At 46.7% G+C, this 27,597-nt stretch overlaps 1 protein-coding gene across 1 annotated transcript; it reads right to left on the bottom strand.

The window, feature by feature from the left end:
- Positions 1 to 358: 358 nt before the first annotated feature.
- On the bottom strand, positions 359 to 7,914 carry PFDN4 (prefoldin subunit 4). The gene is made up of 4 exons (XM_082227689.1): positions 7,721 to 7,914; positions 5,217 to 5,324; positions 4,684 to 4,824; positions 359 to 750 (listed from the first exon to the last, which is right to left on the bottom strand). The coding sequence occupies exons 1-4, from the start codon at positions 7,742 to 7,744 to the stop codon at positions 619 to 621; spliced, it is 405 nt and encodes a 134-aa protein (XP_082083815.1). The 5' UTR covers positions 7,745 to 7,914; the 3' UTR covers positions 359 to 618.
- Positions 7,915 to 27,597: the final 19,683 nt, after the last annotated feature.

The following is a 27,597-nucleotide window of genomic DNA, read 5'->3' as shown; positions in this document are numbered from 1 at the left end:
GGGGTGTTTATTCTAAGTGCTAAGATATTCTCTGGTGACAACCAGGTATCCATAGGACTTCATTGTCTCAGTCTTCACAACCAGCGTAGTACGTCAGTGTTATGGGCCCCATATTGTAAACGAAACCCTAAGATCAGTTTATCCTAAGCTCACAGGCAAGATGACATTTGAGCTGCCTGCCTCCTGGGTCACAGCTCTGTCCCTCTGCCTCTATATTCCCATTACCATTAAATTGAAGGTGTTCAAAAATAATGATTGCCAGAAAGAAGACTGATCACTGAGTCTACAGAGCGATTTCACACCATCCCCTTGTTATACTACATTATTTTTGGAAGGACATTTTAAGCACAAGATGCAATAAGTTTGTTTGACTTTTATTATCATTTCAATAAGCCTTTAAGCACCCAACCTTGATAATGCACCTGCGGAATTTGGATTTATTCACTTAACATATATAAATAATGATACATTTGCAAAATAAGAATGTCGTCTTTAAATACATGAAACAGACAAGTGAATGCATTTTTCCTGAAAACGAACAAATATGTGGGGCTTCTCAAAACATTATTGCAAGAGCAGAATAATTAGTACAAAAACAAAATACTATTTCTACAATATTTAATTATCATCTGCCTCAAGATTTATATTGTTGCCGAACTTGGCATAAAGCTGGACTTTGAGGTCTGATAATACTCTCTGGATGGATTCTACTCGTGACTCCAAAGCGCCAATTTCTTCCTGCAGGTTTTTCTGAGAAAAAGAAGAAGAAAAAGTAACAACCCCAAACAAATCATAAAAAACCACAACTGCCTAACATCCAGTTCTCAGAAGAAACCTATAGATTTTCTACAGGACCAGCTATTATAAATGACAAGACACAGTAAACAAGCTTTTTGGAAACACGTTAATCAGGCTTAGGGGTTTAGAATATTATTATTTTTGTAAAAATCAGAATCAGAGGAAAAGCTTCCTAATCTGTCCGAACATAGACTCTAGAGCTTTTTAGAATAAAGCAGAAGAAAGATCTGTGCAGCTGCTTGGAAAACAGGATCAGGTTGGATAGAATGGGAAACTGTGGCTTAACAAATTCCAGGAGTCTGAAATTAAGGCATGAGTCAGGAGGGAGAAGGGAAGAAAGTGGTACGCATTACTGATCTATAATAAACAATGGTTTATAAGACCAAGACTGATGCTTTTCAAGTGATCCTAAATGAAATCTGAGGAGCTTCATGAAAATCAGTGTCAGCCAGTTTTGACCACTATTCTAATTATAACTTTTTTTCAAGATGGGGAGAACATAGCTGGTTGTATCCAGAGTTAATCAAATTGGGGGCTGCAAAAGCTGCCTTCCCCATCCTCTCCGGCCCATGGCAAACCCCAGCCTCCACAAAATTTGGGGGAATTCACCTTCCTGCACCACAGCCCACCTCCATGAGTAGGTCCCCCAGCCCCAGTGGAATATTTTCAAAGATAAGGAGGCTCTGGGGGGCGGGCGGTGGTGTGGGAAAGTCAGCTTCCACCAGCATCATTAGGCATGCTTAACTCTGGATCCAATCCAGAAAGTTTTATACTTAAAGCAGGAGCATATATATTAATGATAAATAAGAAGGCAAATGTATCAGTGTCCCACTCAAAGGTATACATACTGAGGTGTTAAGCACTGAAGTTCAGGGCCACTAAGTTTTTCCAAATCCTGCAAACCTACCGTATTTTTCGCACCATAGGACGCACCTTTCCCGTCTTAAAAACTAAGGGGAAAAGTCTGTGCATCCTATGGAGCGAATGCAGGGAGGAGGCAGGCAGGAAAAGCCCTCAAGAGCCCCACACAAGCTTCGCGCGGCTCTTGCGGGCTTTTCCCCAAGAGGGAGAAGGGACTGACGCCGCCAGTCAGTCCCTTCTCCCTCCTCTAGAAAAGCCTTGCACAACCTCTCCAGCCGGGGGGAGGCTTCGCAAGGCTAAAGAGGAAGCCAGGGCAGCGAGCGCGATGCATCCCGTTCGCTGCCTGGCTTCCCCTTTAGACTTGCGCGCCTCTCTGGGGGTGGGGTGGGTGGGAGGCTTCGCAAGTCTAAAGGGGAAGCCAGGCAGCGAACGGGATGGATCGCGCTCGCTGCCTGGCTTCCCCTTTAGACTTGTGCGCCTCTCCGGGGGTGGGGGGGGGTGGGAGGCTTCGCAAGGCTAAAGAGGAAGCCAGAGCAGGGAGCGCGATCCATCGCGTTCGCTGCCTGGCTTCCCGTTTAGACTTGCGCGCCTCTCCGGGGGTGGGGGGGTGGGAGGCTTCGCAAGTCTAAAGGGGAAGCCAGGCAGCGAGCGTGATCCATCCCGTTCGCTGCCTGGCTTCCCCTTTAGACTTGCGCGCCTCTCCGGGGGTGGGGGGGGGTGGGAGGCTTCGCAAGGCTAAAGAGGAAGCCAGGGCAGCGAGCGCGATCCATCCCATTCGCTGCCTGGCTTCCCCTTTAGACTTGCGCGCCTCTCCGGGGGTGGGGGGGTGGGAGGCTTCGCAAGGCTAAAGAGGAAGCCAGGGCAGCGAGCGCGATCCATCCCGTTCGCTGCCTGGCTTCCCCTTTAGACTTGCGCGCCTCTCCGGGGGTGGAGGCTTCGCAAGGCTAAAGAGGAAGCCAGGGCAGCGAGCGCGATCCATCCCGTTCACTGCCCTGGCTTCCTCTTTAGCCTTGCGTGCCTCTCCAGCCGCAAGAGATCTACCAGAGGTAGATCTTAACCCTTGCCTCACCTGGGAGCTTCTCTGGGCAGGAATTCCCTCAGCTTAAGTGAGGTGGGGGAAGTGTGGCAAGTAGGGGGGTACCTACCTAGACACTGAAGCCACATGTCTCTCAGATGAAAATTGGGAGTGGGCATTGTGTGAAGTGCTCTGATGGTGTGGGCATTGTGTGAAGTGCTCTGATGGTGTTTCCTGCTTGGCAGGGGGTTGGACTCTATGGCCCTTGTGGTCTATTCCAATTCTATGATTCTATGATTCTAAGTGGCTGTGGATCTCCTGCTGCAGAACTGTAGGACTGTATAGAGTTGGGAGGGCCACCTGAGGGTCATCTAGCCCAGCCCCCTCACAATGTAGGAATCACAGCTAAAAAACGCCAGGCAGATGGTCCCCCAACCGCTGCTTAAAAGCCTCCAGTGGTGGAGACCCCAAACACCTTCCGAGGTCATAGAATTGCAAGGTTGGAAGGGAACCCCAGGAGTCATCTAGTCCAGCCCCGGTGGACAGCGGGTGCAATCCATCCCGTTGTGCAAGACTAAAGATGCTGTGCAAGGCTAAAGAGGAAGCCAGGGCAGTGAGTGCCTGCCCTGGACTGCCTTGTCTTCTTCTTTAGCCGCGCTGGAGAGGTTTAGCTCCTGGCTGGAGAGGTTGCGCGGCTATGGATCCCGTGCGCTGTCTTGGCTTCTTTGCTCTTTGGGGCTGGTGGGGGAACCCGGGCTTCCCCCGCAGCCTCAAGAAGCTCTGGGAGAAGCAGACAGGCTGCGCGCAGCCTGTCCGTTGCTCTTTGGGGCTGGGGGGAGGGATAATATTTTTTTCCTTGATTTCCCCCTCTAAAAACTAGGTGCGTCCTGTGGTCCGGTGCGTCCAATAGAGCGAAAAATACGGTAGTTTTCCATAAGGTGGTAAACCTGTGTATGAACAGTACCACTTTAAACTGCAAATGGGGGCTCCCAATAATGATCTTCCATGTGAAAATATTGCCTCTCCCAGCCTTACCAGGAGATGGCAGGGAACGAACCCGGGACCTTCTGCATGCAAAACAGATGTTCTAATGTGGAGCTATGTCCCTTCCACCTTTGCAATGGAGTGATACATTCAAGATGCCAGCTTAACACCTCAGTGACGACTAGGCTCACAACCTCTAGTATCAGTACTGGGGGAAGTGGCTTATCAGGTGCCAGGGAACAGGGCTGGCAACCGGTTGGAGGGGCCCTGCCCCATCCACCTCAGCATCTGCCTGCTGGGCCTTTCAGATAGCCTTGCCAAGCAATGGCATGGGTAGGCATCACCGGAGAAATGAAGATGGCAGGCTGCTGCAGCCTCGCCCCAGCTTGTGGCTTCACTTCACAGCACCAGACTGAGCACTACCAGCCTACTGCCCTAGTGAAAATGGGTAAAGAAAAAAGAAAGAGACACCGGCAACCAGTGTCAGCCCAGAGGGCCCTCCAGAGCACATGAGCCCTGGCATTTCATAGGAAGTTGCCATACACTATGACAGACCATTGACCCATCTACCTTTATGCTGTCAATACTGACTGGTAGCAATTCAGACAGGGCTCTCTCCCAGTCCTACCTGAAGATGCCAGAGACTGAATCTGGGACCTGCATGCAAAACTGATCCTGTGCTACTGAGCTGTATGCATGTCAGCTTCTGACACCAGGCCCAACTTCCTATAAGGCAGCTCCCCATCTTGCTACATTGGTGGGGCAGTATGGGGGCAAACCGGCCTGTTAATATGGATGCTGTGTCTGTCCTATGCAGAAAACCTACACAGCAGAAATGTTCAATACTACAGTATTTAATATTATTTAGTATAGTAACGAACAGAGAGAAGAGAAGAGAGAGGGAAAGAGAGAGAAGACTCTTATCAGGTTTTTATCTGCCAGACTCAATGATGCTTCACACACAAATATTTTTTGCTGTATCACTGAGAGGACCCACAGAAGATCCACAAGGAATAAGCACGAACCTTTGCTTCCTCCAGCATCTCTTCTGTTTCTTCCTGTGGGTGGCTAATGAAGACATCTCCGATTTGATAAGGTATCAGTAGTGAATCGTCGTCAAGCATCATGAGGTCATCACATGCATCTTGCAAGTTCTGAAGCTGTTTCTGTGATCAAGAAATCAGTAACTCTCCCATCCAGTTACTAGTAACATACTAAAAACTGTAACCTACTAATTTTAGCATGCCTGAAGAGTTGTGTACATAAATATATGTGCTTCCTAGTGAACACCAGAAAAACATTAATCACAACTTTGATTTTTTTAATTTAACTAGTATGATTTTCAGTTACCCAGTTTGACTTGCACTGTGCCCATTCATTCTGCTACCAACGTTATAAAAACAATGCATTTCCAAAGAAGTGTGGAAAAATATAACATTTCCCACCTCATATCACTGGAAGTTCCACTCAGTTAAATGGGACCTTCTACACCGCTGGGCGTGCTTAGGATTTCATACAGTGAACAGATTCCCATCCAGAGGCTTTATAGTAAGGTTACCTTTTTATCCTCTATTTCTTCTTTCAGTTCTGTAATTCTGCTGGTGTTTCTTGCAAACTTGTTAATTTTCTGTTGATCCTCGAAGGTAACATTGACATCTTCTGCTGCCTGGAAAAGACAAGCAGAAACTGGGAGAGCTCAATACACATAACACACAAGACAATCATATGAGTTTTCAATCCAATTATGGAACACAGTGTGCTCACCATTAAAGTTTCTGCTTTAGATTAGCTAGTCAACATATCCACATTTTACCAGCATTATTTTCCAAAGGATTTCAAACCAGCTGGCTACATAAACTCAACAGAAGCAAGACCAGGAAGGAAACAAAAGCACATTAACAAGGAGCATGAAGACATTTGCAGACAAAAACCTTGGGACATTAGCATAGACAAAGTGACCATAGGTAACACCTGAGATCACAAAGGAGCCAGTGTAGTATGCTGGCTTGTGTTGTACTAGGTCCTGAGAGACCCGAGTTCAAATCCACACTTGAATGTAAAGTTCACTGGGTGGCCTTGGGTCAATCATTGTCTCACAACAGTATTGTTGTGGGAGAGAGAACCACATACACTGCCTTGAGCGCCTTGGAGATGAATGTAACGTTGGAACCCGACACAAGTAATAAATGTGAAAAGTTAGTCTTGGCTAAGATAGGCTGCATGGATTTCAAAAGGGACAAAGTTAAACTAACTTTGTCTGGATCCAACCGTAGTAAATAGATAAAATAAACAATGCCCTATAGTTTATAATGGGGTGTGTGCATTTTTCTCCCTCAGTGCCCTTTGCATAATTGTACAGTAATCAAGATGTTCAATGCTGTCACATGTGGATTGAATTGACACAACAGATTTCTCAGTATTTCATCTGGCTTACCAATGCAAGGATACGTCTTTTCAACTCTTATTTACTGTGAATGGTCACTGCTAATAATATAATTAGAAAGGTCTATACTTTTCTGCACTGCATGTCTGTCTGATCGCACCAAATCCCAACACACACACAAACACACAAAATGAACCCACAACTCAGGACACTTCATGTATCTGATAAAGTGGACTGTAGCCTGTATGCCATAATAAATGTGTTGTCTCCAGAAAACCCTTCAAATGTGCAAAACACACACCACCCAACACTCAACAGGTACGTCCAAAAGACCAGATTCTTTGTAGGGTGAGCACCAGCCTGCTTGTACACTCCAACTTGAGAGCAATTCCTGTTACATTTATTGAGACTTTCTTCCAAGGAAAAATGCACAGGATGAGGCAGCGAGTCTTACAACGGGATCTGTTTGTATGTACCAAAGAATAGATTTAGCTAAAGCAAGTTCGGCAACATTTACTATCTGGATAGATGGATAAAGGTAAGGTTCTGTACTAAGGCAGGAAGAACCAGCTCCATAAATATATGATGGGAAACAGCTAGAGTGCTAGCAGTACATGTGAAAAGGACCTAGGTGGCTTTATGGACCACAAGGTTAACATGAGTCAATAGTGTGATGCAGCAGCAAAAAAAGCTAATGCTATTCTAGGCTGCATATAAGTATAGCGTCCCGATCAAGGGAAGTAATAGAACCACTCTATTCTGCCTTGGTCAGACCACACTTGGAATACTGTGTCCAATTCTGGGCACCACAATTTAAGAAAGATGTTGACAAGCTGGAACGTTTCCAACTAGTGGCTCCTGTCCAGGTCGGTTAACTGCCTTAATTTAAATGTTGTGAGGGTCCTATGCCCTTTTGAAATGTGTTTTTTTTTGGGGGGGGGAGGGGGTTGTTTTTATTTTGATTGTGTATCTTGTGGTTTTATATTTTGATTTTATTCTGCGAACCGCCCTGAGATCTCTAGGTATAGGGCGGTATATAAATTAAATCAATCAACAATTTAATAATAAATTGCAGAGGAGGGCAAAAAGAGCCTGAAAAACCAAGCCTTATGAGGAACGGTGGAAGGAGCTGGGCATGTTTAGCCTGAAAAAGAGGAGACTGAGAGGAAATACCCATCTTCGGATATCTCAAGGGCGGCCACATGGGAGGCGGGAGCAGGCTTGTTTCCTCCTGCTCTGGAGGGTAGGACTCGAACCCATGGCTTCAGGTTGCAAAAAAGGGAGATTCCGACTCAAACATCAGGAAAAACCTTCCTGTTCAGCAGTGGAACCGTCTCCTTCAGGGGGTGGCTGACTCTCCTTCCTTGGAGGTTTGTAAGCAGAGGTTGGGTGGCCATGGGTGCTTTAGCTGAGATTCCCGCCTCGTAGGGGGTTGGGCTAGATGACCCCCGGGTGTCCCCTCCGACTCTAAGCTTTTATGGTTCTGTTTGGCCTCGGGCCAAAGATCGTTATTTGGGGGGGGGGCGAGAGAGAGGCTGAGTCCCGAGGCTTCCCGGTCCCGCCGCCTCGCCTGCCCCCCCCCCTCAGCCTCCCTTCACAAGGCAAAGGCCACAACCGGAGGCGCCTCCGTAGCCGCCACAACCTCTCCCTCCCCGGCCTCCCTTCAGCAGCTCACTCACCGCTTTCTTCATGGTGGCCGCCATCTTGGGGACTGAACTACGTCCTCTCCTCTGGAGGGGGAGACGGCTCCCCCACTCGGCTCTCCTCCAACCCGGTTTTTGTTTTGTTTCCCTCCCCTGAGGAAAAATTAAAACATACCCCGGGGTTATTTTGTTTCCTCGAAGGGAATTTCGCTCCCTCCCCTCAAGCTTATCAGAGGGTACCACCCCCCTCTCTGCAGCAGATGTTGGTATCGCCCAGCTTCAAAGGAGAGGCGGAGGGAGGAGGCGAATGCCGGTTGGCCGGCAAAAATCGAAGAGGGAAAGCGCATGCGCCCAATAGGTCCTGTTGCCGCGCGCGGCGAGAGCCAGCAGGTGGCAGAGCGGACACGGGGAAGGGTTTGGGATTTTGCAGGTTGGCGCGGGAATCTCCAGATGTTGCTCCCAGCATCCCTGACCTTGGGCCATCCTGGCAGGGGGTTGATGGGACTTGGTGGTCCCGCAGCATCCGCCCCACTTGGGAGAGATCTTTTTTCTGATTTAAATTAAATTTCTAGATGTGCATCTGCTGGAGGAGACTCTTGAGAGTCCCATGGACTGCAAGAAGATCAAACCTCTCCATTCATTCACTTCAAAACGACCTTGACAGATTAGAGAACTGGGCAAAAACAAACAAGATGAATTTTAACAGGGAGAAATGTAAAGTATTGCACTTGGGCAAAAAAAATGAGAGGCACAAATACAAGATGGGTGACACCTGGCTTGAGAGCAGTACATGTGAAAAGGATCTAGGAGTCTTGGTTGACCACAAACTTGACATGAGCCAACAGTGTGACGCGGCAGCTAAAAAAGCCAATGCAATTCTGGGCTGCATCAATAGGAGTATAGCATCTAGATCAAGGGAAGTAATAGTGCCACTGTATTCTGCTCTGGTCAGACCACACCTGGAGTACTGTGTCCAGTTCTGGGCACCACAATTCAAGAAGGACACTGACAAACTGGAACGTGTCCAGAGGAGGGCAACCAAAATGGTCAAAGGCCTGGAAACGATGCCTTATGAGGAATGGCTAAGGGAGCTGGGCATGTTTAGCCTGGAGAAGAGGAGGTTAAGGGGTGATATGATAGCCATGTTCAAATATATAAAAGGATGTCACATAGAGGAGGGAGAAAGGTTGTTTTCTGCTGCTCCAGAGAAGCGGACACGGAGCAATGGATCCAAACTACAAGAAAGAAGATTCCACCTAAACATTAGGAAGAACTTCCTGACAGTAAGAGCTGTTCGACAGTGGAATTTGCTGCCAAGGAGTGTGGTGGAGTCTTCTACTTTGGAGGTCTTTAAGCAGAGGCTTGACAACCATATGTCAGGAGTGCTCTGATGGTGTTTCCTGCTTGGCAGGGGGTTGGACTCAATGGCCCTTGTGGTCTCTTCCAACTCTATGATTCTATGATTCTATTCTATGATTCTATGATTCTTAAGGAAATCAGCCCTGAGTGCTCACTGGAAGGACAGATCCTGAAGCTGAGGCTCCAATACTTTGGCCACCTCATGAGAAGAGAAGACTCCCTGGAAAAGACCCTGATGTTGTGGAAAGGGTTAAGCAGTGCTCAAGGAGAAGGGGACGACAGAGGACAAGATGGTTGGACACTGTTCTCAAAGCTACCAGCATGAGTTTGACCAAACTGTGGGAGGCAGTGGAAGACAGGAGTGCCTGGCGTGCTCTGGTCCTTGGGGTCACGAAGAGTCGGACACGACTAAACGACTAAACAACAACAACAAAGATGTGCATCTAAATTAACGTCACCGTGTAGCATGCACAACACTTTTTGTGCAACACTTGTATGTCTTCTCGCATCCTCTGTGTTGGTGGCGAAAATCTTTCTTTTGGGGGGTGGCGGTGTGCCACAGACACATTGTTTATTTTATTTATTCACTTTATTCAATTCATAATACATCAGTGGTCTGTGATACCTAGCTGAGATTGAAGGTCATTGAACTCAGCAGGCCTTTATTATTTTAAAAAAACAAACAATCATGCACAAGTTTGAGCTATGAATCAATAAAAAATGCAGAATCAAAATACTAAAACAGGCTACAGAGCTGTGCAATTATAGGGAGAGAAAAGGTTTGTTAAGCAAAAGATAAAAACACTACTGTTCCCTATAGGTGAGAATGCAACAAGAGATCTATGTAGCGAGTGAAGCCACTTGCTTCAATGGTGGGAACTTCCAGATTTCCTGACTTGCTTATACATAGAAAAAAATCCCTAGTTGTTTCCTTTTTGCTGTAGAGATCTGCAAGTTGCAACTTGGCCCTCTGTCCCCTCTGAAGATATTACAGTGGTACCTCAGGTTAAGTACTTAATTTGTTCCGGAGGTCCGTACTTAATCTGAAACTGTTCTTAACCTGAAGCACCACTTTAGCTAATGGGGCCTCCTGCTGCTGCCGCGCCGCTGGAGCACGATTTCTGTCCTCATCCTGAAGCAAAGTTCTTAACCTGAAGCACTATTTCTGGGTTAGCGGAGTCTGTAACCTGAAGCGTATGTAACCTGAAGCGTATGTAACTTGAGGTACCACTGTAATTAAACATAACAATTGTCTTTATATAATAATGAATGGTGCTCCCTCCACAATTTTGGTGGGGGTAATAACTCTCTAATCCACCTTCGACATTCACTTTGTTTTACCAAATAGTTCTGTATTCTATAATACAAGAAAAAAATCACGTCAAGCAATAACATTTCACAAAGGCAGCTGCGAGAGACATGTTGTGCCACCAAGCTGTGTTTTCCTCTCATATGAGCCTCAAGCTTTAGGGGAGGGGAAGGGGAGACAAGGTGTGGCTCTGGCTGTGCTGGATGAGCTCACAGCCTTGGCACGGACTTTAGAGCAAATTGGGGAGATCAAAGCATTCTTTAGCAGCAGCATTTCCCTTCACTTGGATGGAATCCAGATATCTGCACCCCTTTGGCATCACATACCTTTGCTGGCTACCTCTTTTAGACTCAGTGCCAATGCCCAAATAAACACTGTGGGTAGAGACCGAGAAACACATGCAGCTGTCTCCTTAATACTCATAAGGAGAGCTCTGCTGGATCACACCGAAGGCCCATCCTGTTCTTACAATGGCCAACCAGGTGTCTGCAGGAAGCCCATAGGTATGGACCCAAGTGCAGCAGGGTTTTTCCACCTGTGGTTTCAAGAAACTGACATTCAGAAGTGTACTGTCTCCAACAGCAAGCTCTGGTGTTAAGAGGATCTGGTTTATACTTTTCCGGTTTGTCAGGAAACAAGGTCTTTGCAAAATGGATGAAGATAATGAATTCCATGACTAGGAAACATTCCATGGATGGGGATTCACTGTCCGAATTAATTCCATTTCAAAGAGGGACTGGGCGTATTTCTTTGGCTTCATTATGCCCACACGTTCACCCAGGAGGGCGACGCCTGGGAAAATATAAACAGTTGCTCCACCAGAGAACTTTGTGTTCTCCCAGCCTCAGTGATGTGGAAAGAAAATGGGCCAGCAATTTGACCGGAGTTGCAGAACCAGTATTTTGCCTCATTTTGATAGTTATGTGTTATGTTGAATTACGCTGGCTTTTAGTAATGTTTTGAAACAAGTGGGGTTTTTTAGAGATTCTTGCGGCATCTTTCGTATAATCTTCCATTGTACTTTATAATGTGTTCCACATGCAACATGTAAAGCAATTTAGGAAGATTTTTTTTTCTTGAAAAGCCATATGCAAATGCATTTGAATAAACAAGGTAGGAGCAGCTATGGAACTCGGCAGGATTTACTCATGGTAGGGCACATATGCAGAAGACCCCTGGTTCAGTCCCTGGCATCTCAAGGTACACCCCCCCTGCATGAAACCCTGGAAAACTTCTGCCGTTCAGTGTAGACAATACTAGCTAGATGGTCTGCTTCCATATAAAGCAGCTTCCTATGTTCCTAATACACTGTGATACTGTGATGCTGTTCTTTTAGGTAAAGGGACCCCTGACCATTAGGTCCAGTCGTGACCGACTCTGGGGTTGCGGCGCTCATCTCGCTTTATTGGCCGAGGGAGCCGGCGTACAGCTTCCGGGTCATGTGGCCAGCATGACTAAGCCGCTTCTGACAAACCAGAGCAGCGCACGGAAATGCCGTTTACCTTCCCACCAGAGCGGTACCTATTTATCTTCTTGCACTTTGACGTGCTTTCAAACTGCTAGGTTGGCAGGAGCTGGGACCAAGCAATGGGAGCTCACCCTGTCGCAGGGATTCGAACCGCCGACCTTCTGATCGGCAAGTCCAAGGCTCTGTGGTTTAACCCACAGCGCCACCCACGTCCCTGTTATTTTACACAATAGCAATAAATGCCTTTTTGAAAGTGCGTCTAACATTCTAACCACCAGGCCACACCAGCTGGTCACAAATAGGCAACAGCCGGAGCTCATTAAGTCTAGGAGAACTGCAAAGGGAGAGCAGAAAAACAGGTTGCTGAGTCCAACAGCTGGTCCTGCTTTGACTTTTCCAAGGTGACTTTCTGCCCTCCGACGATGACATGTGTTACAAAAGAGCAGCATGGCCAAGCTTCTTTGTAGGTGGCCTGATGAACATTGTTCTCTGTTTTCCCCATCAGGAAACCCCACATAGCATTGTGGCTAGAGTCTTATTGCACTTGGAGCAGGAACACCAGAGGGTCAAACCAAAGGGCCAGAGTAAAATGTGAAGATTAATGTGTAGGCAAACAGGAGAGCTTCCACACTGCACAACAGAGGAATCCAAAGCAGCAGTTGCACCAGTGGAAATTCATTGCTCAGCAGATCCCACCATCTATTGTGCAACAAAATTGCCAGCAAGCTGTGCAAAAACATTTCACCAGCAGGACAAACATACCACCAAGTGGCTTCATCTTACTGCTACCTTGGCTACAACCACTGTAGTACTGTGCCAAAACTTGTACAGTGGTACCTCGGGTTACATACGCTTCAGGTTACATACGTTTCAGGTTATAGACTCCGCTAACCCAGAAATAGTACCTTGGATTAAGAACTTTGCTTCAGGATGAGAACAGAAATCTTGCTCTGGCGGCGCAGCGGTAGCAGGAGGCCCCATTAGCTAAAGTGGTGCTTCAGGTTAAGAACAGTTTCAGGTTAAGAACGGACCTACAGAACAAATTAAGTTCTTAACCCGAGGTACCACTGCATTCCAATTTCTTGAAAGTGTTTTTTTCCCTAAGAAAAAGGATTCAATTTTTCTCTCTCCTTCTCAGGGCACTTAAGAATATCTTTGGAATGTATGTGGGTACAGACTTTCCAGATTCCCTTCTTCTTGTTGGCTCAGCCTGGTGTGTGTGTTTCCTTCCAGTTAACATTTCCCCTACACTCTCCAGCCTCCCTGGCTGCTGACACTTCCAAATGCCCCCCTCCGGAGTTTAACTGAGGAGCGGGCACCCAGGAAGGCTGCAGAGTGCAGGTGGAACAATTTGTAGCATTAGTGAAATCACATCCATAGGCATTCTTCAACCACCTGAGGGTATTTCTTCCTCTCCTTTGGTAACATTCTAATGCAATTTCACTAACTGACGAAATATGGTCTGAACTTAATTACAGGAGGGTTGAGGTTTTTTTAGCAAATGACTACAATTCACACCTCTGATATACTTAATAGTTTTTAAAAAACAACAACAATATTTTGCAAAGGTGAGTGAGTTGCTTCCTCTTCTCCAAAGGGAATTACCCTAGGTGGGTTCTTTCTCCCAGAGACCCAATGACTTCCACATATGAATAATCCCTGCTATGTCTGAGTCAAAAAGAATTTCAGATAAAAGTGAGGGGGGATGTTGTTGTGAAGGCTAGGATGGCTTTACAGCTTGACAAAGAACTCTTTCCCCCGCATGCACAGGCAAGACTGGTCCTGGGTACATGTTGCTGAGACGGAGACTTATTTTAACTCCCTGGCCTTTAAAAGTGAAAGCCGTGTCCTTGGCACAATCAGATGAACTCTCTGAACTCGCTGTCCTTTACTGCAAGGAGGCGGCTGGCTGCTTTGAAGTTGTGTGGGATGCCTTCCTGGTTTTTCTGCTTCTTTCCACAAATGTGAACAATGTCATGCTTGCATAACAATAGAATCATCGCAGTGGCAACACCACAAAATCCAACACAATCAAGGGTCCCTTAAGAAGGCGAATGCAGCTGCATTTCATAGTCATGCATTCTTGCTAAGTCATCCTTACAGCTAACCTCCTTGAGGATATATGGTTATGGAGGAATTCTTATTTATTTCACAGACAACTGAAGGCAGCCCTGTTCAGAAAGCTTTTTTTAAAATTACTTTTTTATTCAAAATTAAAACAAAACATATTATCCAGAAACATATCATCCTTATTTTCCCCCTTTTTTCCTCCCTCCCACGCCCTCCCCCCACAGAACCCACCCACCCCCGCCCCCCAACTTTCCTCAGTTCCAGTCTTTGATTTCTCTAAAAACGCTGTTTTCTGCATGCTACACAGTTGTATAGATCCTCAAGCTATTTAAGTAATAATTATCAATAAAAGGTTTGTGAATGTTTATTCAAAACCAGCCAAGGAGTCCAGTTTGCTTTGTTGCGTCTTCAAATACTTTGTAAAGGGTTCCCATTCATCCTTAAAGTCACAGTTATCCTTGTCCCGTAGCCTATATGTCAGTTTTGCCAGTTCTGCATAGTCCATCAATTTTTCTTGCCATGATTCTTTAGTTGGGGTTTCTTCAGTCTTCCATCCTGGTGCTAAGAAAACTCTCACGGCCTGTTTCAGGAAGCTTTTAATGCTTGATTCACACACACACACACACCCCACACTATTTTTGTTGGAAGCCACACAGAGTGGCTGGGGCAACCCAGTCAGATGCATAGAGTATCATCATCATCATCATCATCATCATCATCATTATCATTATTAGTGTTAGAGAAAGAACAACTATTTGTTTACCACCACCCTTCAGTCATATTCTGAAATGACAGAAAGGTATTTTCTGAGCCAGCTTCCTGGTTATGGATTTGAGACTAGCACCCAAAGGTGCTGAGACAAGCCCCAGGGCCCATTTAGATCAGCGTTTTATTGCGGTTTATTCTGCAACATGTTCTTTATACGGTAGCAGCACATTCATGGTGGATTTATTCTGCTTTAGTTTTGTTCTGCAATGTTTCCCCAGCAATGCCACATTATTGCTGTCCAGAGGGGCCATATAGCACCACTAAAATGGGACAAAAACCAGAACATTTCCAGCATGATGTGAAGGAATTTGAGCAGGAAGTTGCAGGCTACGCACTGATTGGAAAGGAAGCAGTGTGACCACCCCGAACCTTTTGCAAGTGCAAACCGTATTGACAGCAGAATTGCATCATGGACACAAATAATCATGAATGCATAACAAAGACCCCCCCCACACACACACACATTCCACATCCCAGAGCTGATGACTAGTAGTTGAATCAAGCTCCATCTGCACTGTACATTTAAAGCAGTATTATACCACTTTAAACATTATGACATTCCCCAAAGAATTCTGGGAACTGTAGTTTCGCAAGGCTGCTGAGAGTTGCTGGGAGACCATTCCCAGAGTCCTCTGGGAAAAGGGATTCTACTTTGGGAATGGTAGCTCTGTGGGGGGAGCAGGGGGAATCTGTCCTCTCCCCCATGCTTTTCAACATTTACATGCGGCCGCTGGGAGAGATCATCAGGAGGTTTGGGCTGGGTGTTCATCAGTATGCGGATGATACCCAGCTCTACCTCTCTTTTAAATCAGAACCAGTGAAGGCGGTGAAGGTCCTGTGTGAGTGTCTGGAGGCGGTTGGAGGATGGATGGCGGCTAACAGATTGAGGTTGAATCCTGACAAGACAGAAGTACTGTTTTTGGGGGACAGGAGGCGGGCAGGTGTGGAGGATTCCCTGGTCCTGAATGGGGTAACTGTGCCCCTGAAGGACCAGGTGCGCAGCCTGGGAGTCATTTTGGACCCACAGCTGTCCATGGAGGCACAGGTCAAATCTGTGTCCAGGGCAGCTGTTTACCAGCTCCATCTGGTACGTAGGCTGAGACCCTACCTGCCTGCGGACTGTCTCGCCAGAGTGGTGCATGCTCTGGTTATCTCCCGCTTGGACTACTGCAATGCACTCTACGTGGGGCTACCTTTGAAGGTGACTCGGAAACTACAACTAATCCAGAATGCGGCAGCTAGACTGGTGACTGGGAGTGGCCGCCGAGACCATATAACACCGGTCTTGAAAGACCTGCATTGGCTCCCAGTACGTTTCCGAGCACAATTCAAAGTGTTGGTGCTGACCTTTAAAGCCCTAAACGGCCTCGGTCCAGTATACCTGAAGGAGCGTCTCCACCCCCATCATTCTGCCCGGACGCTGAGGTCCAGCGCCGAGGGCCTTCTGGCGGTTCCCTCATTGCGAGAAGCAAAGCTACAGGGAACCAGGCAGAGGGCCTTCTCGGTAGTGGCGCCCGCCCTGTGGAACGCCCTCCCAGCAGATGTCAAAGCAATAAACAACTACCTGACATTCAGGAGACATCTTAAGGCAGCCCTGTTCAGGGAAGTTTTTAACGTGTGATATTTTATTGTATTTTTGGTTTTTATGGAAGCCGCCCAGAGTGGCTGGGGAGGCCCAGCCAGATGGGCGGGGTATAAATAAATTATTATTATTATTATTATTATTATTATTATTATTATTATTATTATTATTATTTTAGTGCCCTGTCACAAGTTACAGTTCCCAGAATTCTTTGGGAGAAGCCATGATGTTTGAAGTGGCGTGACACTGCTTTAAATCATAGCTGTCAGCTTTTCCATTTTCTTGCGAGGAATCCTATTCGGAATAAGGGAATTTCCCTTAAAAAGGGGGAAATGTTGACATCTATGCTTTAAATGTATGGTGTGAATGTGGCCAATGTTATCACATTATCGGTGAATAGAGGGACACTCTTTTTTAAAAATAGAGGGACACTCTTGCAGGACAAAAGAAAAAAGAAAATCCCAAAACATTTGTGGTATGAAAATTTACAGGATTTCAGCAGGAAGGAACTGGGCATGCACTGATTAGAAATGAAGCAGTACATGTGCTTTGAAACTTTTGCAGCTGCAAAAAGTATTGAAAGGAAGATCACATATAGCTGCCCCGTCGTGAACACATATCACCACGTGCGCACAATTTAACAAAAGATCTTCGAGTGGGTGGGGGAGGGGGCCTTGTATGTTCTTTCAGTATTGACCCTACTAGAGTAACTAGAAATGTGTCGCCTTCCCTTTCCAAAGTTCCCTCTCTCCACCCCCCCCCCAATCTTTTCCTTCTTATTTCATCACTTAAGCAAACTCCCTGGGGGCTTGAGCGGGAGACGAATGCTGGTAAGGGCTTCTGATCTGCTCTAATTGGAGGCTGGGCCCTCTGAAGGGATAAATGGTGCAATCATCCCCCCGTCCCGTCCCGTCCCCCCACCCTGTGGCAATATGTGCACTCCGTAATCCAAACCATTCCTGAGGAGGGAGAATCGCAGCTGGGCTGGGAATGGAAAAGACAGGCAGGATCCAAGGCAAAGAGTCTGTCCAAGGAGCCTCCTCGGCCCGACTCATCTAATCTTTAACATCAATGCACAAGAATGGAGATATCTAACCTGGTGCTTAGAGGGCGCAGAGTTCAATCAACTGTGGCCCAAGAGTTTGAATTAACTGTCATTGAGACGGCAGGAAAATGGAGTGTGTGTGTGTGTGTGTGTGTGTGTGTGTGTGAGAGAGAGAGAGAGAGAGAGAGAGAGAGAGAGAGAGAGACTTCTGCAGGAATTCCAAAAGTTGGGGAAGAGGCATTTCAAAAGGCATTGATAAAGCTTTAGAGCAGACCTTGGCTGAAAGCATACAGGTGGGAGAGACAGGCGACAGGCTGGCAGAGATAACAAAGAGACACAAATCTGGGTGGACGAGGAGTATTGAAGATCATGACCCCAATAACCGAATCCTGAGTAACAGAACCAACTTGCCTAGAAGAGACTGGTATGTGAGCCCACACAGAACTCAGTAAAGAACTAATCTAAAGCCTGCAAGTGCTTTGTCCCAATGAAACGTGGTGGTCGTGGTTCTTTAGGGATTCATGGAGTGATTTTTGGACAAGCAAGCAAGCATGCCCGGATTTTGCAGATGAGCCTGGCTCAGGAACAGACCCACTGGAAATGGGAGTTCGGGCTCAATATAGACCTAGCCTGGATGGATTTTTCAGCAGAAGCAGGTGTTATCAATTGGACCTTTTAAGCAGGAACGTGTGACTGGGCTGGCTGGTTGCCAGATCCACACACACACACACACCCCAGTTACTATAAATATCATGCTAGTTTAACCTGCCTGTCTGAACACCTTCCCCTGGGACCCGCTGCTCAATTCTTTTTTATACTACCTGTCTGCTATTTTAATCTTGAAAGAGGTAATTAAAAGTCTGGTGACATCTCGTGTGCCATCTCTTTTAACTGGCTGGTGAATTTGGAAGGAGGATTTCCCAAAGATGTTGTTCCTCCTTGACAGTGGCAAGGCGCACAGTGGTGGCAAAGCAGATGGTGGCAACAAGATCAAGGTGGCAGTACCAGGTGGCAGATCAAGGCAGCCTCAAGTGGCAAAACGGGACACACCACCCCTGGGTGAAGAAGACACCTAGATGTCCTCATAAGAGCAAAATCCATACAAAGTGTAGGCAGTTCAAAATGCTGTTGCTTGCTATGCCAACAGAGTTACAAAAGCAAGCAATCAATAGATTTTATACAAATAAATAAATAGTGGCCTTGGTCAGCATTTGGTTTCTAGTAATATTAATGGACGCGGTGGCGCTGTGGGTTAAACCACAGAGCCTAGGACTTGCCGGCCAGAAGGTTGGCGGTTCGAATCCCCACGACGGGGTGAGCTCCTGTTGCTCGGTCCCTGCTGCTGCCAACCTAGCAGTTCGAAAGCACATCAAAGTGCAAGTAGATAAATAGGTACTGCTCCGGCGGGAAGGTAAACGGCATTTCCGTGCACTGCTCTGGTTCACCAGAAGCGGCTTAGTCATGCTGGCCACATGACCCGGAAGCTGTATGCCGGCTCCCTCGGCCAATAAAGCGAGATGAGCGCTGCAACCCCAGAGTCGGTCACGACTGGACCTAATGGTCAGGGGTCCCTTTACCTTTACCCTTTAATATTAATGTGAAATCTGAAGTCCATCTAGGACCATAGAAATGTAGAGTTGGAAAGGACCCTGTGAGTCATCTAGCCCAACCCTCTGCAATGCAGAAATCCCAGCTGAAGCCTCACTGACAGATAGCCACCCAACTTTTGTTTAAAAACCTCAAGTGAAGCTGAGTGTGCTACCATTCAAAGAGCTCTCACCATCAAAAAGTTCTTCCTAATGCTTTGTTGGAATCTCCTCTTTCGTACCTTCGGGAGCAGCAGAAAACAAGCTTGCTCCATCTTCCATGTGACAGCCCTTCAGATATTTAAAGATGGTTATCATATAATCTCTCCTCTGCAAACCCCTTCTTTATGTGTCGGGTGGGTTCAGCAATTACCCAGAAGTGAAGTGCACTTTGTACCTGCTCAGAGGCATGTCCCTCCCATCTTCCACCACATCAGAGCTGAGCCGCAATGTTGCCAGGTGAAAACCCTGGCACAGGTTATATTTCAGGCATGGCATGCACTTAGCTCTGGGAATAAGGGGCTCAGCAGTGTGAGAGGAGTAAGGGATGCAAAGTCTGCCCTGTATCCACACACACACACACACACTTTTCCTGAGGTCAGCCTTGTGCATTCTCTCTTTTTTGCTTGCTCTCAAAGGAAGGTGGAGGGACGGGAACAAACTGCACCCCAGGGCAGTTTCTCAGCATCAGCAGAGCCCATAGCTCCGAGTTCAGCAGTGTCTCGAAGGCTGGAAGGTTACTTGCTTATCGTCAGTTTATTGTCTTTCTCAACAGCTCCAATTACTCACTTGGCGGTGAAAGATTGACAAAGTCATCTCTGTGTTTCACTTAGAACAGCACTGGAAAGGGGCGTATAGTCCGTCAAAATCCGTTGCAAACCATGCTCAGCGCCGCTTTTATCAAAGCACAAGTTGCACGTGTGGTCCTGAATGACATCCACATAGATCACTTTCCTGGTGTGTGTGCCACATCATTCGATACATCGCACCAGGAAGGGGGCTTGAGCACAAGGAATTCACATTCCAGTATCTTGTTGCAGGTAACACTTATTTTTACTTATCCAAGCCCTCTAACTGTGCCTGTGTATGTGTGGTACTGCAGCAAAATGTTGCAGTGTGGATTGCTTCTGTTCAGCTACTCCATTCCATCCCTGTTTTTCATTTTACTCTTTTTCAGCCATCAGGTAGCATTCTGTGTCAACTCAGCATGCTCATTCCTTACAGAGCTGCTTTTGTGGTTTCCCCTCCTCAGGATTTCGCCACACACAAATACCACAGGTTTCTCCTAAGCATGTGGATATCTCTTGCTTGTTTGTGGGTAGCCCTGTTCTGGCTACATAAATGACAGCACATCAGGGGAATGATGATAAATTTCTGGAGATGCACCAAGGAAGTAGAACAGTTCATCAGCCTCAGCATTTGACATCTTGAGAATTTCAGTGTTTGTGTTTTAAGGACCAAAACAGACCCAATGTTCAAATCAGAGATTTGATTGGGGCACGGAATAGGTTCAACCAACTTTTCCCTCATGCCACTTCTCCAGTTTAAATTATTCTGTTTCCTACAGTCTCAAAGCTACTCAGGATTCCTCGTGGCTGTACAGTGGTACCTTGGGTTAAGAACTTAATTCATTCTGGAGGTCCGTTCTTAACCTGAAACTGTTCTTAACCTGAGGTACCACTTTAGCTAATGGGGCCTCTTGCTGCCGGCGCGCCACCACCACACAATTTCTGTTCTCATCCTGAAGCAAAGTTCTTAACCCGAGGTACTATTTCTGGGTTAGTGGAGTCTGTAACCTGAAGTGTCTGTAACCTGAAGTGTCTGTAACCCGAGATACCACTGTATTTACACACCAACCACCACCAGCCAAACAACCAATCAACCTTGCATGTTAAATGCATTCATTTAACTCTATGAAGCTTGGAAATAGAATGGTTACTGCATTTATTCCTCCCCCTTTCCCCCAAGGAGCTGAAGATGGCATACATGCATGGCTGTCTTAAGCATATGTGGTGCTGGGGTGCAAAGATCCGCCTGGCGCCCGCCCCCCCCCCCCGTTGCCCAGTCCCAGGTGCACAGGTGGGGGGAGCCAGCCAGCCGCCTCAGCGTCTCACTGCTCAGTCGCAAAGCCGCCCAAAGACTCTCTTTAACACCATGTGGTGCAAATAATTCATAGCGTTGAAACATTTGAGATGGAAGGATTTGAAGATTGCATACCTGAATACTTGGGCAGAGCCAGCTGAAATGAAGTTCTTTCTCTGAAAGGATCCAAAGGTTGGGGAATTATGTAAGAGACTTTACAAAGGGCTTAGCGAGATCTATTTTTGCATTGCAAACCTACCTTAGCCACACTTCATACGAGTCCTGAACATATCAGTTTTTGGGGGCTCTTGTGTTTGCTTACTGATAAAAAGGCTATGCAGTGCACTCCCTGTTGCAACATTTATGACTCAAAAAGGCTTCTCACAAAGGCTATCTGACTAAGCCCTTGTTTAGTGTGCATTGGAGGAAGGAGCAGGGAGTAGAAACATTCCTACACCTTTCGGTTTTTCTAGCTGGATTCTGCTCCTGTCGAAGGCAACCTCCTTGTTTTGCCACTCTACCGAGCTGATTTTCAAGTCAAAGTCCTTCTTAGAAAGAAGGTGTGCTTATCTTCTTCATTTATCGGCTTATATTAACACCCAGCTTTCCTCTGGTGGAGTTTGCTGCCACAAATATGAGTCTTCTCCCTCCTCCCAAGTCTTTCCCTCACAACAACCCCATGAGGTTGGTTTGGTTGAGAGGGATGGGATGGCTGGCCGGTGCAATGCATCCACTTCCAGTGGCACACAGGTATCAGGCTGAAGCAGGTCACTTCAGAGGTATTTGGGGCCTCCACCCAAAGTCAGGATCTCCCAGAGGCATGTGGGTGAGAACAGGATGCTGGGATAGATATGGGCTATTGACTTGGCCCAGCAGGTTCATCATCATCATCATCATCACCATCATCATTTATTTATACCCCGCTCATCTGGCTGGGTTTCCCCAGCCACTCTGGGTGGCTTCCAACAAAATAATAAAATACAATAGTCTGTCAAACATTAAAAGCTTCCCTAAACAGGGCTGCCTTCAGATGTCTTCTAAAAGTCTGGTAGTTGTTGTTCTCTTTGACATCCGGTGGGAGGGCGTTCCACAGGGAGGGCGCCACTACCGAGAAGGCCCTCTGCCTGGTTCCCTGTAACTTGGCTTCTGACAGCGAGGGAACCACCAGAAGGCCCTCAGTGCTGGACCTCAGTGTCTGGGCAGAATGATGGGGGTGGAGATGCTCCTTCAGGTATACTGCACCGAGGCCTTTTAGGACTTTAAAGGTCTGCACCAACACTTTGAATTGTGCCTGGAAACGTACTGGGAGCCAATGTAGTGTAGGTCTTTCAAGACTGGTGTTATGTGGTCTTGGCGGCCGCTCCCAGTCACCAGTCTAGCGGCTGCATTCTGGATTAGTTGTAGTTTCCGGGTCACCTTCAAAGCTATCTTCTTATGAAGTGGCTCTTCCCAAAGTGGTTTGAAGTGAAGCTGGATGGTCCCAAAGCTTTGGATTTACTTTTTGAAAATACCAGGACAGCCATCATAGCTTCAATGCAGGCCGTTGAGCCTAATACTATGTAGGACATCTGCCACTGCCATCTGTGTATGAAGATAGCTGTTAAAGGAGGAAAATAAAGGCTGAAAATTCAGAACTGTCTGCAGAGGGGAATGAGAGAAGCCTACCTTTCCCCACAAGGACACTTAGAGGAGCAGGGTCCCTGATCAGGGCTAGGCTTTGCTCCACCCCAGTGACTTTCAGGACTTCAGCCTCCCCCTGTGTGCTTTCAGAAAACCTACCATGTAGTTATTCAGTGGGAGAATCAGAAGCAAGACTTTGCTGACAGATAAGAGGATCTGCCCATTTTGGCTTCTCATCCATCGCTCCATTTTGAAGTTCAGATCTTTGCATTCCCACACCAGCCTGCACTTATTATTTTAAACAAGTCCCTCATGAAAATTCATCAGCATTTTGTGCAAATCCCTCCTACTATATAACCTGTCCGTATGCAATTTTGCTGAAGGTGCAGAGCAATTTTCCCCTAACGTAATGCATCTCTGTTGGTTGTTTTTACTAAGTTCTTTTAACTTGCTTTTAATATTCTGCTTTAATTGGCGTAACCCACGCTGGGACCTTAGGGCAAAAGGAGGGTATTAATTATAATAAAATAAATAAACACAAGAATACATACATAATTGCATTTTAATGTACACTTTATGCGAACATATGCATCTTTGTACACATGACTTGTCTGAAGGACTACATTGCAAAATTCAAGGGAATGTGAATCCCAAAGCATGGCTGACCAAACCGGTCATGCTCCCCTAAATCCACCTCTGGCGGCATGCTAGAAGTTTATAAAATTATACAGTGGTACCTCGGGTTACAGACGCTTCAGGTTACAGACTCCGCTAACCCAGAAATAGTACCTCGGGTTAAGAACTTTGCTTCAGGGTGAAAACAGAAATCGTGCTCCAGCGACAGCAGGAGGCCCCATTAGCTAAAGTGGTGCTTCAGGTTAAGAACAGTTTCAGGTTAAGAATGGACCTCCAGAACAAATTAAGATCTTAACCCGAGGTACCACTGTACATGGCATGGAGAAAGCAGACAGAGCAAAGCTTTCCCCCCTCCCTCTCTCATACTAACACTAGAACTCATAGACATCCATTGAAGTGGAATTTTGGACGCTTCGAGACAGGTAAAAGAAACTACCTCTCCACACAGAGCATAGTTAAACTATGGAACTCTCTCCCACTGCAGTCAGGGGTGGCCAGCAATTTGGATGGCTTTAAAAGAGGATGGGACCAAGTCATGGGGGAGGGTAAGGCTATTCTCTGCCTCCAGAGTCCAAGGCAGTGATGCTTCTGAATGGCAGCTGATGGAAAACCCAGGAGGGGAGAGGGCTTTTGTGCTCAGGTCCTGCTCACGAGTTTCCCACAGGCATCTGGGTGTCCACTGTGATGTCCACTGCTCCAGCCGGCTCTTCTTACGTTAGGGTGGCAGACTTCCCATACTGCAGATTTTGCAGGCTGTTCCAAGTATGAGGCATTGGAGCAACGTTTTATCTGCCAAAGCCAGAGGTTTCTAGACACACACTCCATCCAGGCAGGTAAGAGGCATTATAAGGACACAATCTATGCAGGCAGCAGCAACAGCAAGGACTGTGGCCTGATGAGAGAGGCATGGGCTGTGGGCGAGATAAACAGACCTGAGTTTTCCCATCCCTGCTCTCAAAACTCAAAACAACATGAACCTGTGCCAATTCTCAGTTCAGTACAAGCAAGTTAATAATGCGGATGCAAAATCAGTTCAAGTGATGTGAGAGGCCCTGGTTGTTTTGAGATCTCAAGGCAATGTTGGAACATGCTTTTCAATGAAAGGTTATAGCTAGCAACGCAGCTCTGTTCAGCAAGCAGAATAGCCCTGTTTAATTACTAGCGAAATTGCAGTTACCCAGTGAGATGATGATACCGATCTTTAATTAGTTATAGTTTTGATGGAAATCTCTACAGGTTTCAAATACTAGTGGTTTGCCTTTTCATGCTGCAAATGGATAGAGGATTCTTTCAGTGCCTCTCCAAACAAAAATAACTTTGGTTTGCATAAAGAAAGCATTGCTGTGTTATTTCTTGCCTCGCCACACACAAACACAAAAGCCTAGCTGATTCAAAAGGGAGGAATAGCTCCTTCATGTAAAGCCAACATCCTGCTTGACTTGAGAGAGTGACAGAGACCAAAGTAGATCTCAAATGTACCCTTCATATTTTAGGGCATGTTTTTGTCCGCTGGTTTAGTCTGGCATTTATTTGTATTGCCATCCTGTTTATGGGTGAAAACAGGCATGCGCACAGGAGATCTGTGATCATATTTTCCATTTCCAGGAAAGGCAATTGCAGAGGAGTCAAATTCTGATTTGATCAGCAGTGTTGGGTGTTCAAATTCTGTCCCCTGTGCTCTTTCCCCATCTAAATCACACACAAATGTATCCACATGTGAACACTCACAAATCTGCCACCAAAACTTCAGCAGAAAATAACCTGTGCTATTATTCTCCACCCTCCCCAAGAGCAAATTCTAGCAGCAAATTCAGGGACGTGAGCTTGATCAAGGAACCAGCTGCAATTAAAATTGGATTGCCTCCCTTCACACACCCCAAGTTGCTTTAAATTGAGAAATATAGGGAAATATTTTTGACTCCAAGGCAAAAGGGCCAGGTCTATCCCACTGCATCCATCAGACTACACTGTGTAACATACCAAATGTAGTGCTTAAATTTCCAACAAGTCTGCCTTGGAAGTCGCTGCCCATAAATGGCTACCATCCATATGGGCTATGTTCCAGCTCTGCTGTTGAAAACCAGTGCCTGAATACCAGTTACTACAAATTGCAGGTGGGCAGAATACTATTGTGTTCGTGTCCTGATTGAACATGTATCTGGTTAACCACTGTGAGGACAGGATCCTGAACTTGATGGACTATTCACTTAATCCAGCAGGCTCTTCTTATGGTCTATAGACATTATACAGGTGTCCTGGCTATGCAGTTTTAGATGCTTGATTTCTGTAATTAATTAAAGCAAACCTACCCTCCTGCTCACCCACACAGTTTACTTACCTATGTTGGTTTTTTGAATTTTTACTAATTTTGTGTGTTTTGAGGATTGGTTTCATTGGTTTTCTTAAGTGTTTCCTGGATTTTAGTTGCTCAATCTACAATCTTAATATGTACATGTTGCGAATATGTGGCTTATAAATCTCTCAACATAATTTTAAAAATACTGTATGTCTGAGGTTGCCTACAGGTACTGTACTTTCACATGCTCACAATTAAAGATGTAGACAAAGTATACAAAGCAGCACTTTCATGTTTATTCCATTCATGCATTATTCCATTCATCCCAATGCAATGTGAATGAAGCCAGGGAGTCTGGTGGACTGGTGATGGAAATGTTGCTGTCACGTGTCCTGCAAAGAGGCCATATCCCACCCTCACCACGGCCCTCCAAACACTATCAGTCCATGTGCACCCATCAATGAGAGGACTGCCTTCTTACATAGCAAGCTCTTGGAGACTGCTATGGATGGCCCGGCCTTCAGGCATTCAGTGGGTGGCTTAGCACAGTGACACAAGGGAAGTTTCTCCAAAGAGAAGTTCGCTTTGCTCTGTCCTGGGCAAAGTCCAAGTTATTTGGCAGCTTCTCCTTTCTTACTTGGTTTTGAAAGCCACTTAGTTGGTTTCTGCAGCACACGTGATTAATTTCTTTTTATTTTTATGGGATTTCAAATAACAATAACAATATAGGTAAAGGAGCCCTGGGTGGTTAAGACCAGTCAAAGGCGACTATGGGGTTGCGGCACTCATCTCGCTTTCAGGCTAAGGGAGCCAGCGTTTGTCCAGCTTTCCGGGCCATGTGGCCAGCGTGACTAAGCCGCTTCTGGCACAACAAAACACAGTGACACAAACCAGAGCACATGGAAATGCCATTTATCTTCCCGCCACAGTGGTACCTATTTATCTATTTGCACTGGTGTGCTTTTGAACTGCTAGGTCAGCAGGAGCTGGGACAGAGCAATGGGAGCTCACCCCATTGTGTGGATTCAAACTGCCGACCTTCCAATCGGCAAGCCCAAAGGGCTTAGTGGTTTAGACCACAGTGCCATTCACATCCTACTGATGATATAACAATATGGCCCTATAAGGATACCAATCTACCACATATTCATTAAAGTAAAATGCAAATATGCTGCACCGATCACTATTTCTGGATTTGCTAATTGCATTCGTTTGTAGATTTTACAAAGCTATCTGACCTTTTTGAAAATGACTGGGGAGATAATTATGGCTGTAGTCCAATACACATTCACCTGGGAGCACATATATATGAAATTAATAGGACTACTAAATATGCCTGGAAATGAGGCCAACCCCACCTGCATGTTTTGAAATATACAGTATTTTTTTATGTGTCTAGCGCAGTGTTTCCCAACCGGTGTTCCGCGGCACACTAGTGTGCCGTGAGACACCGGCTGGTGTGCCGTGGGAGGGAGGCGGGCGAGTCGGGCGGCGAGAGGCGGCGGCGGCGGCGAGGATCCGCGTCGAGCCGGGGGCAGCTCCGCGGTGGTGGTGCCGAGCGGCGGGGCAGCGCGCGCAAAAGGGAGGAGCGCGAGACAGCGGAGGAGGAGGAGGCCGGCATGTCCGGGCAGCAGCAGCAACAACTCCCGGCGACGGCTCCTCCTCCGCCCGCTATCGCCGCCACCACCACAACAGCCGCCGCCGCCTCAGCTGCCGCCGTCCCTCAGTCCCTCGCTCTGCTGCCTCCTCCCACCCCGGCAAGGGGAAGGGAAAAAACTTTCACTTTTGTGCGTCCCTCCCGGCGTGACGCTGCGCGCTGACGTCACGGGGCGGGGCTTTAATGGTGGTGTGCCGCGAGATTTTTTTCCGGTAAACAGGTGTGCCGTTGCCCAAAAATGTTTGGGAAACACTGGTCTAGCGGCACCAGGGAGTGGAAAGTGGCCAAGATTTTTCAAGCAATCATCTCTGATCCTGCAAAACCATCTTGTTCTGGGTGTTCTAAAGTTCATCAACCAACCTGCCCCCCCTTTTTGCTAGAAATTGAACATGTGTTTGTCCTGCACATGGGAAGGATCTGAAGATGGACAAGGAA

The sequence above is a fragment of the Podarcis vaucheri genome (genome assembly GCF_965113315.1).
Source record: "Podarcis vaucheri genome assembly, chromosome: 6".
NCBI lineage: Eukaryota > Metazoa > Chordata > Lepidosauria > Squamata > Lacertidae > Podarcis > Podarcis vaucheri.
Note: the sequence above shows the minus strand (reverse complement) of the source record. Positions and strands in the feature narration are given on the sequence as shown.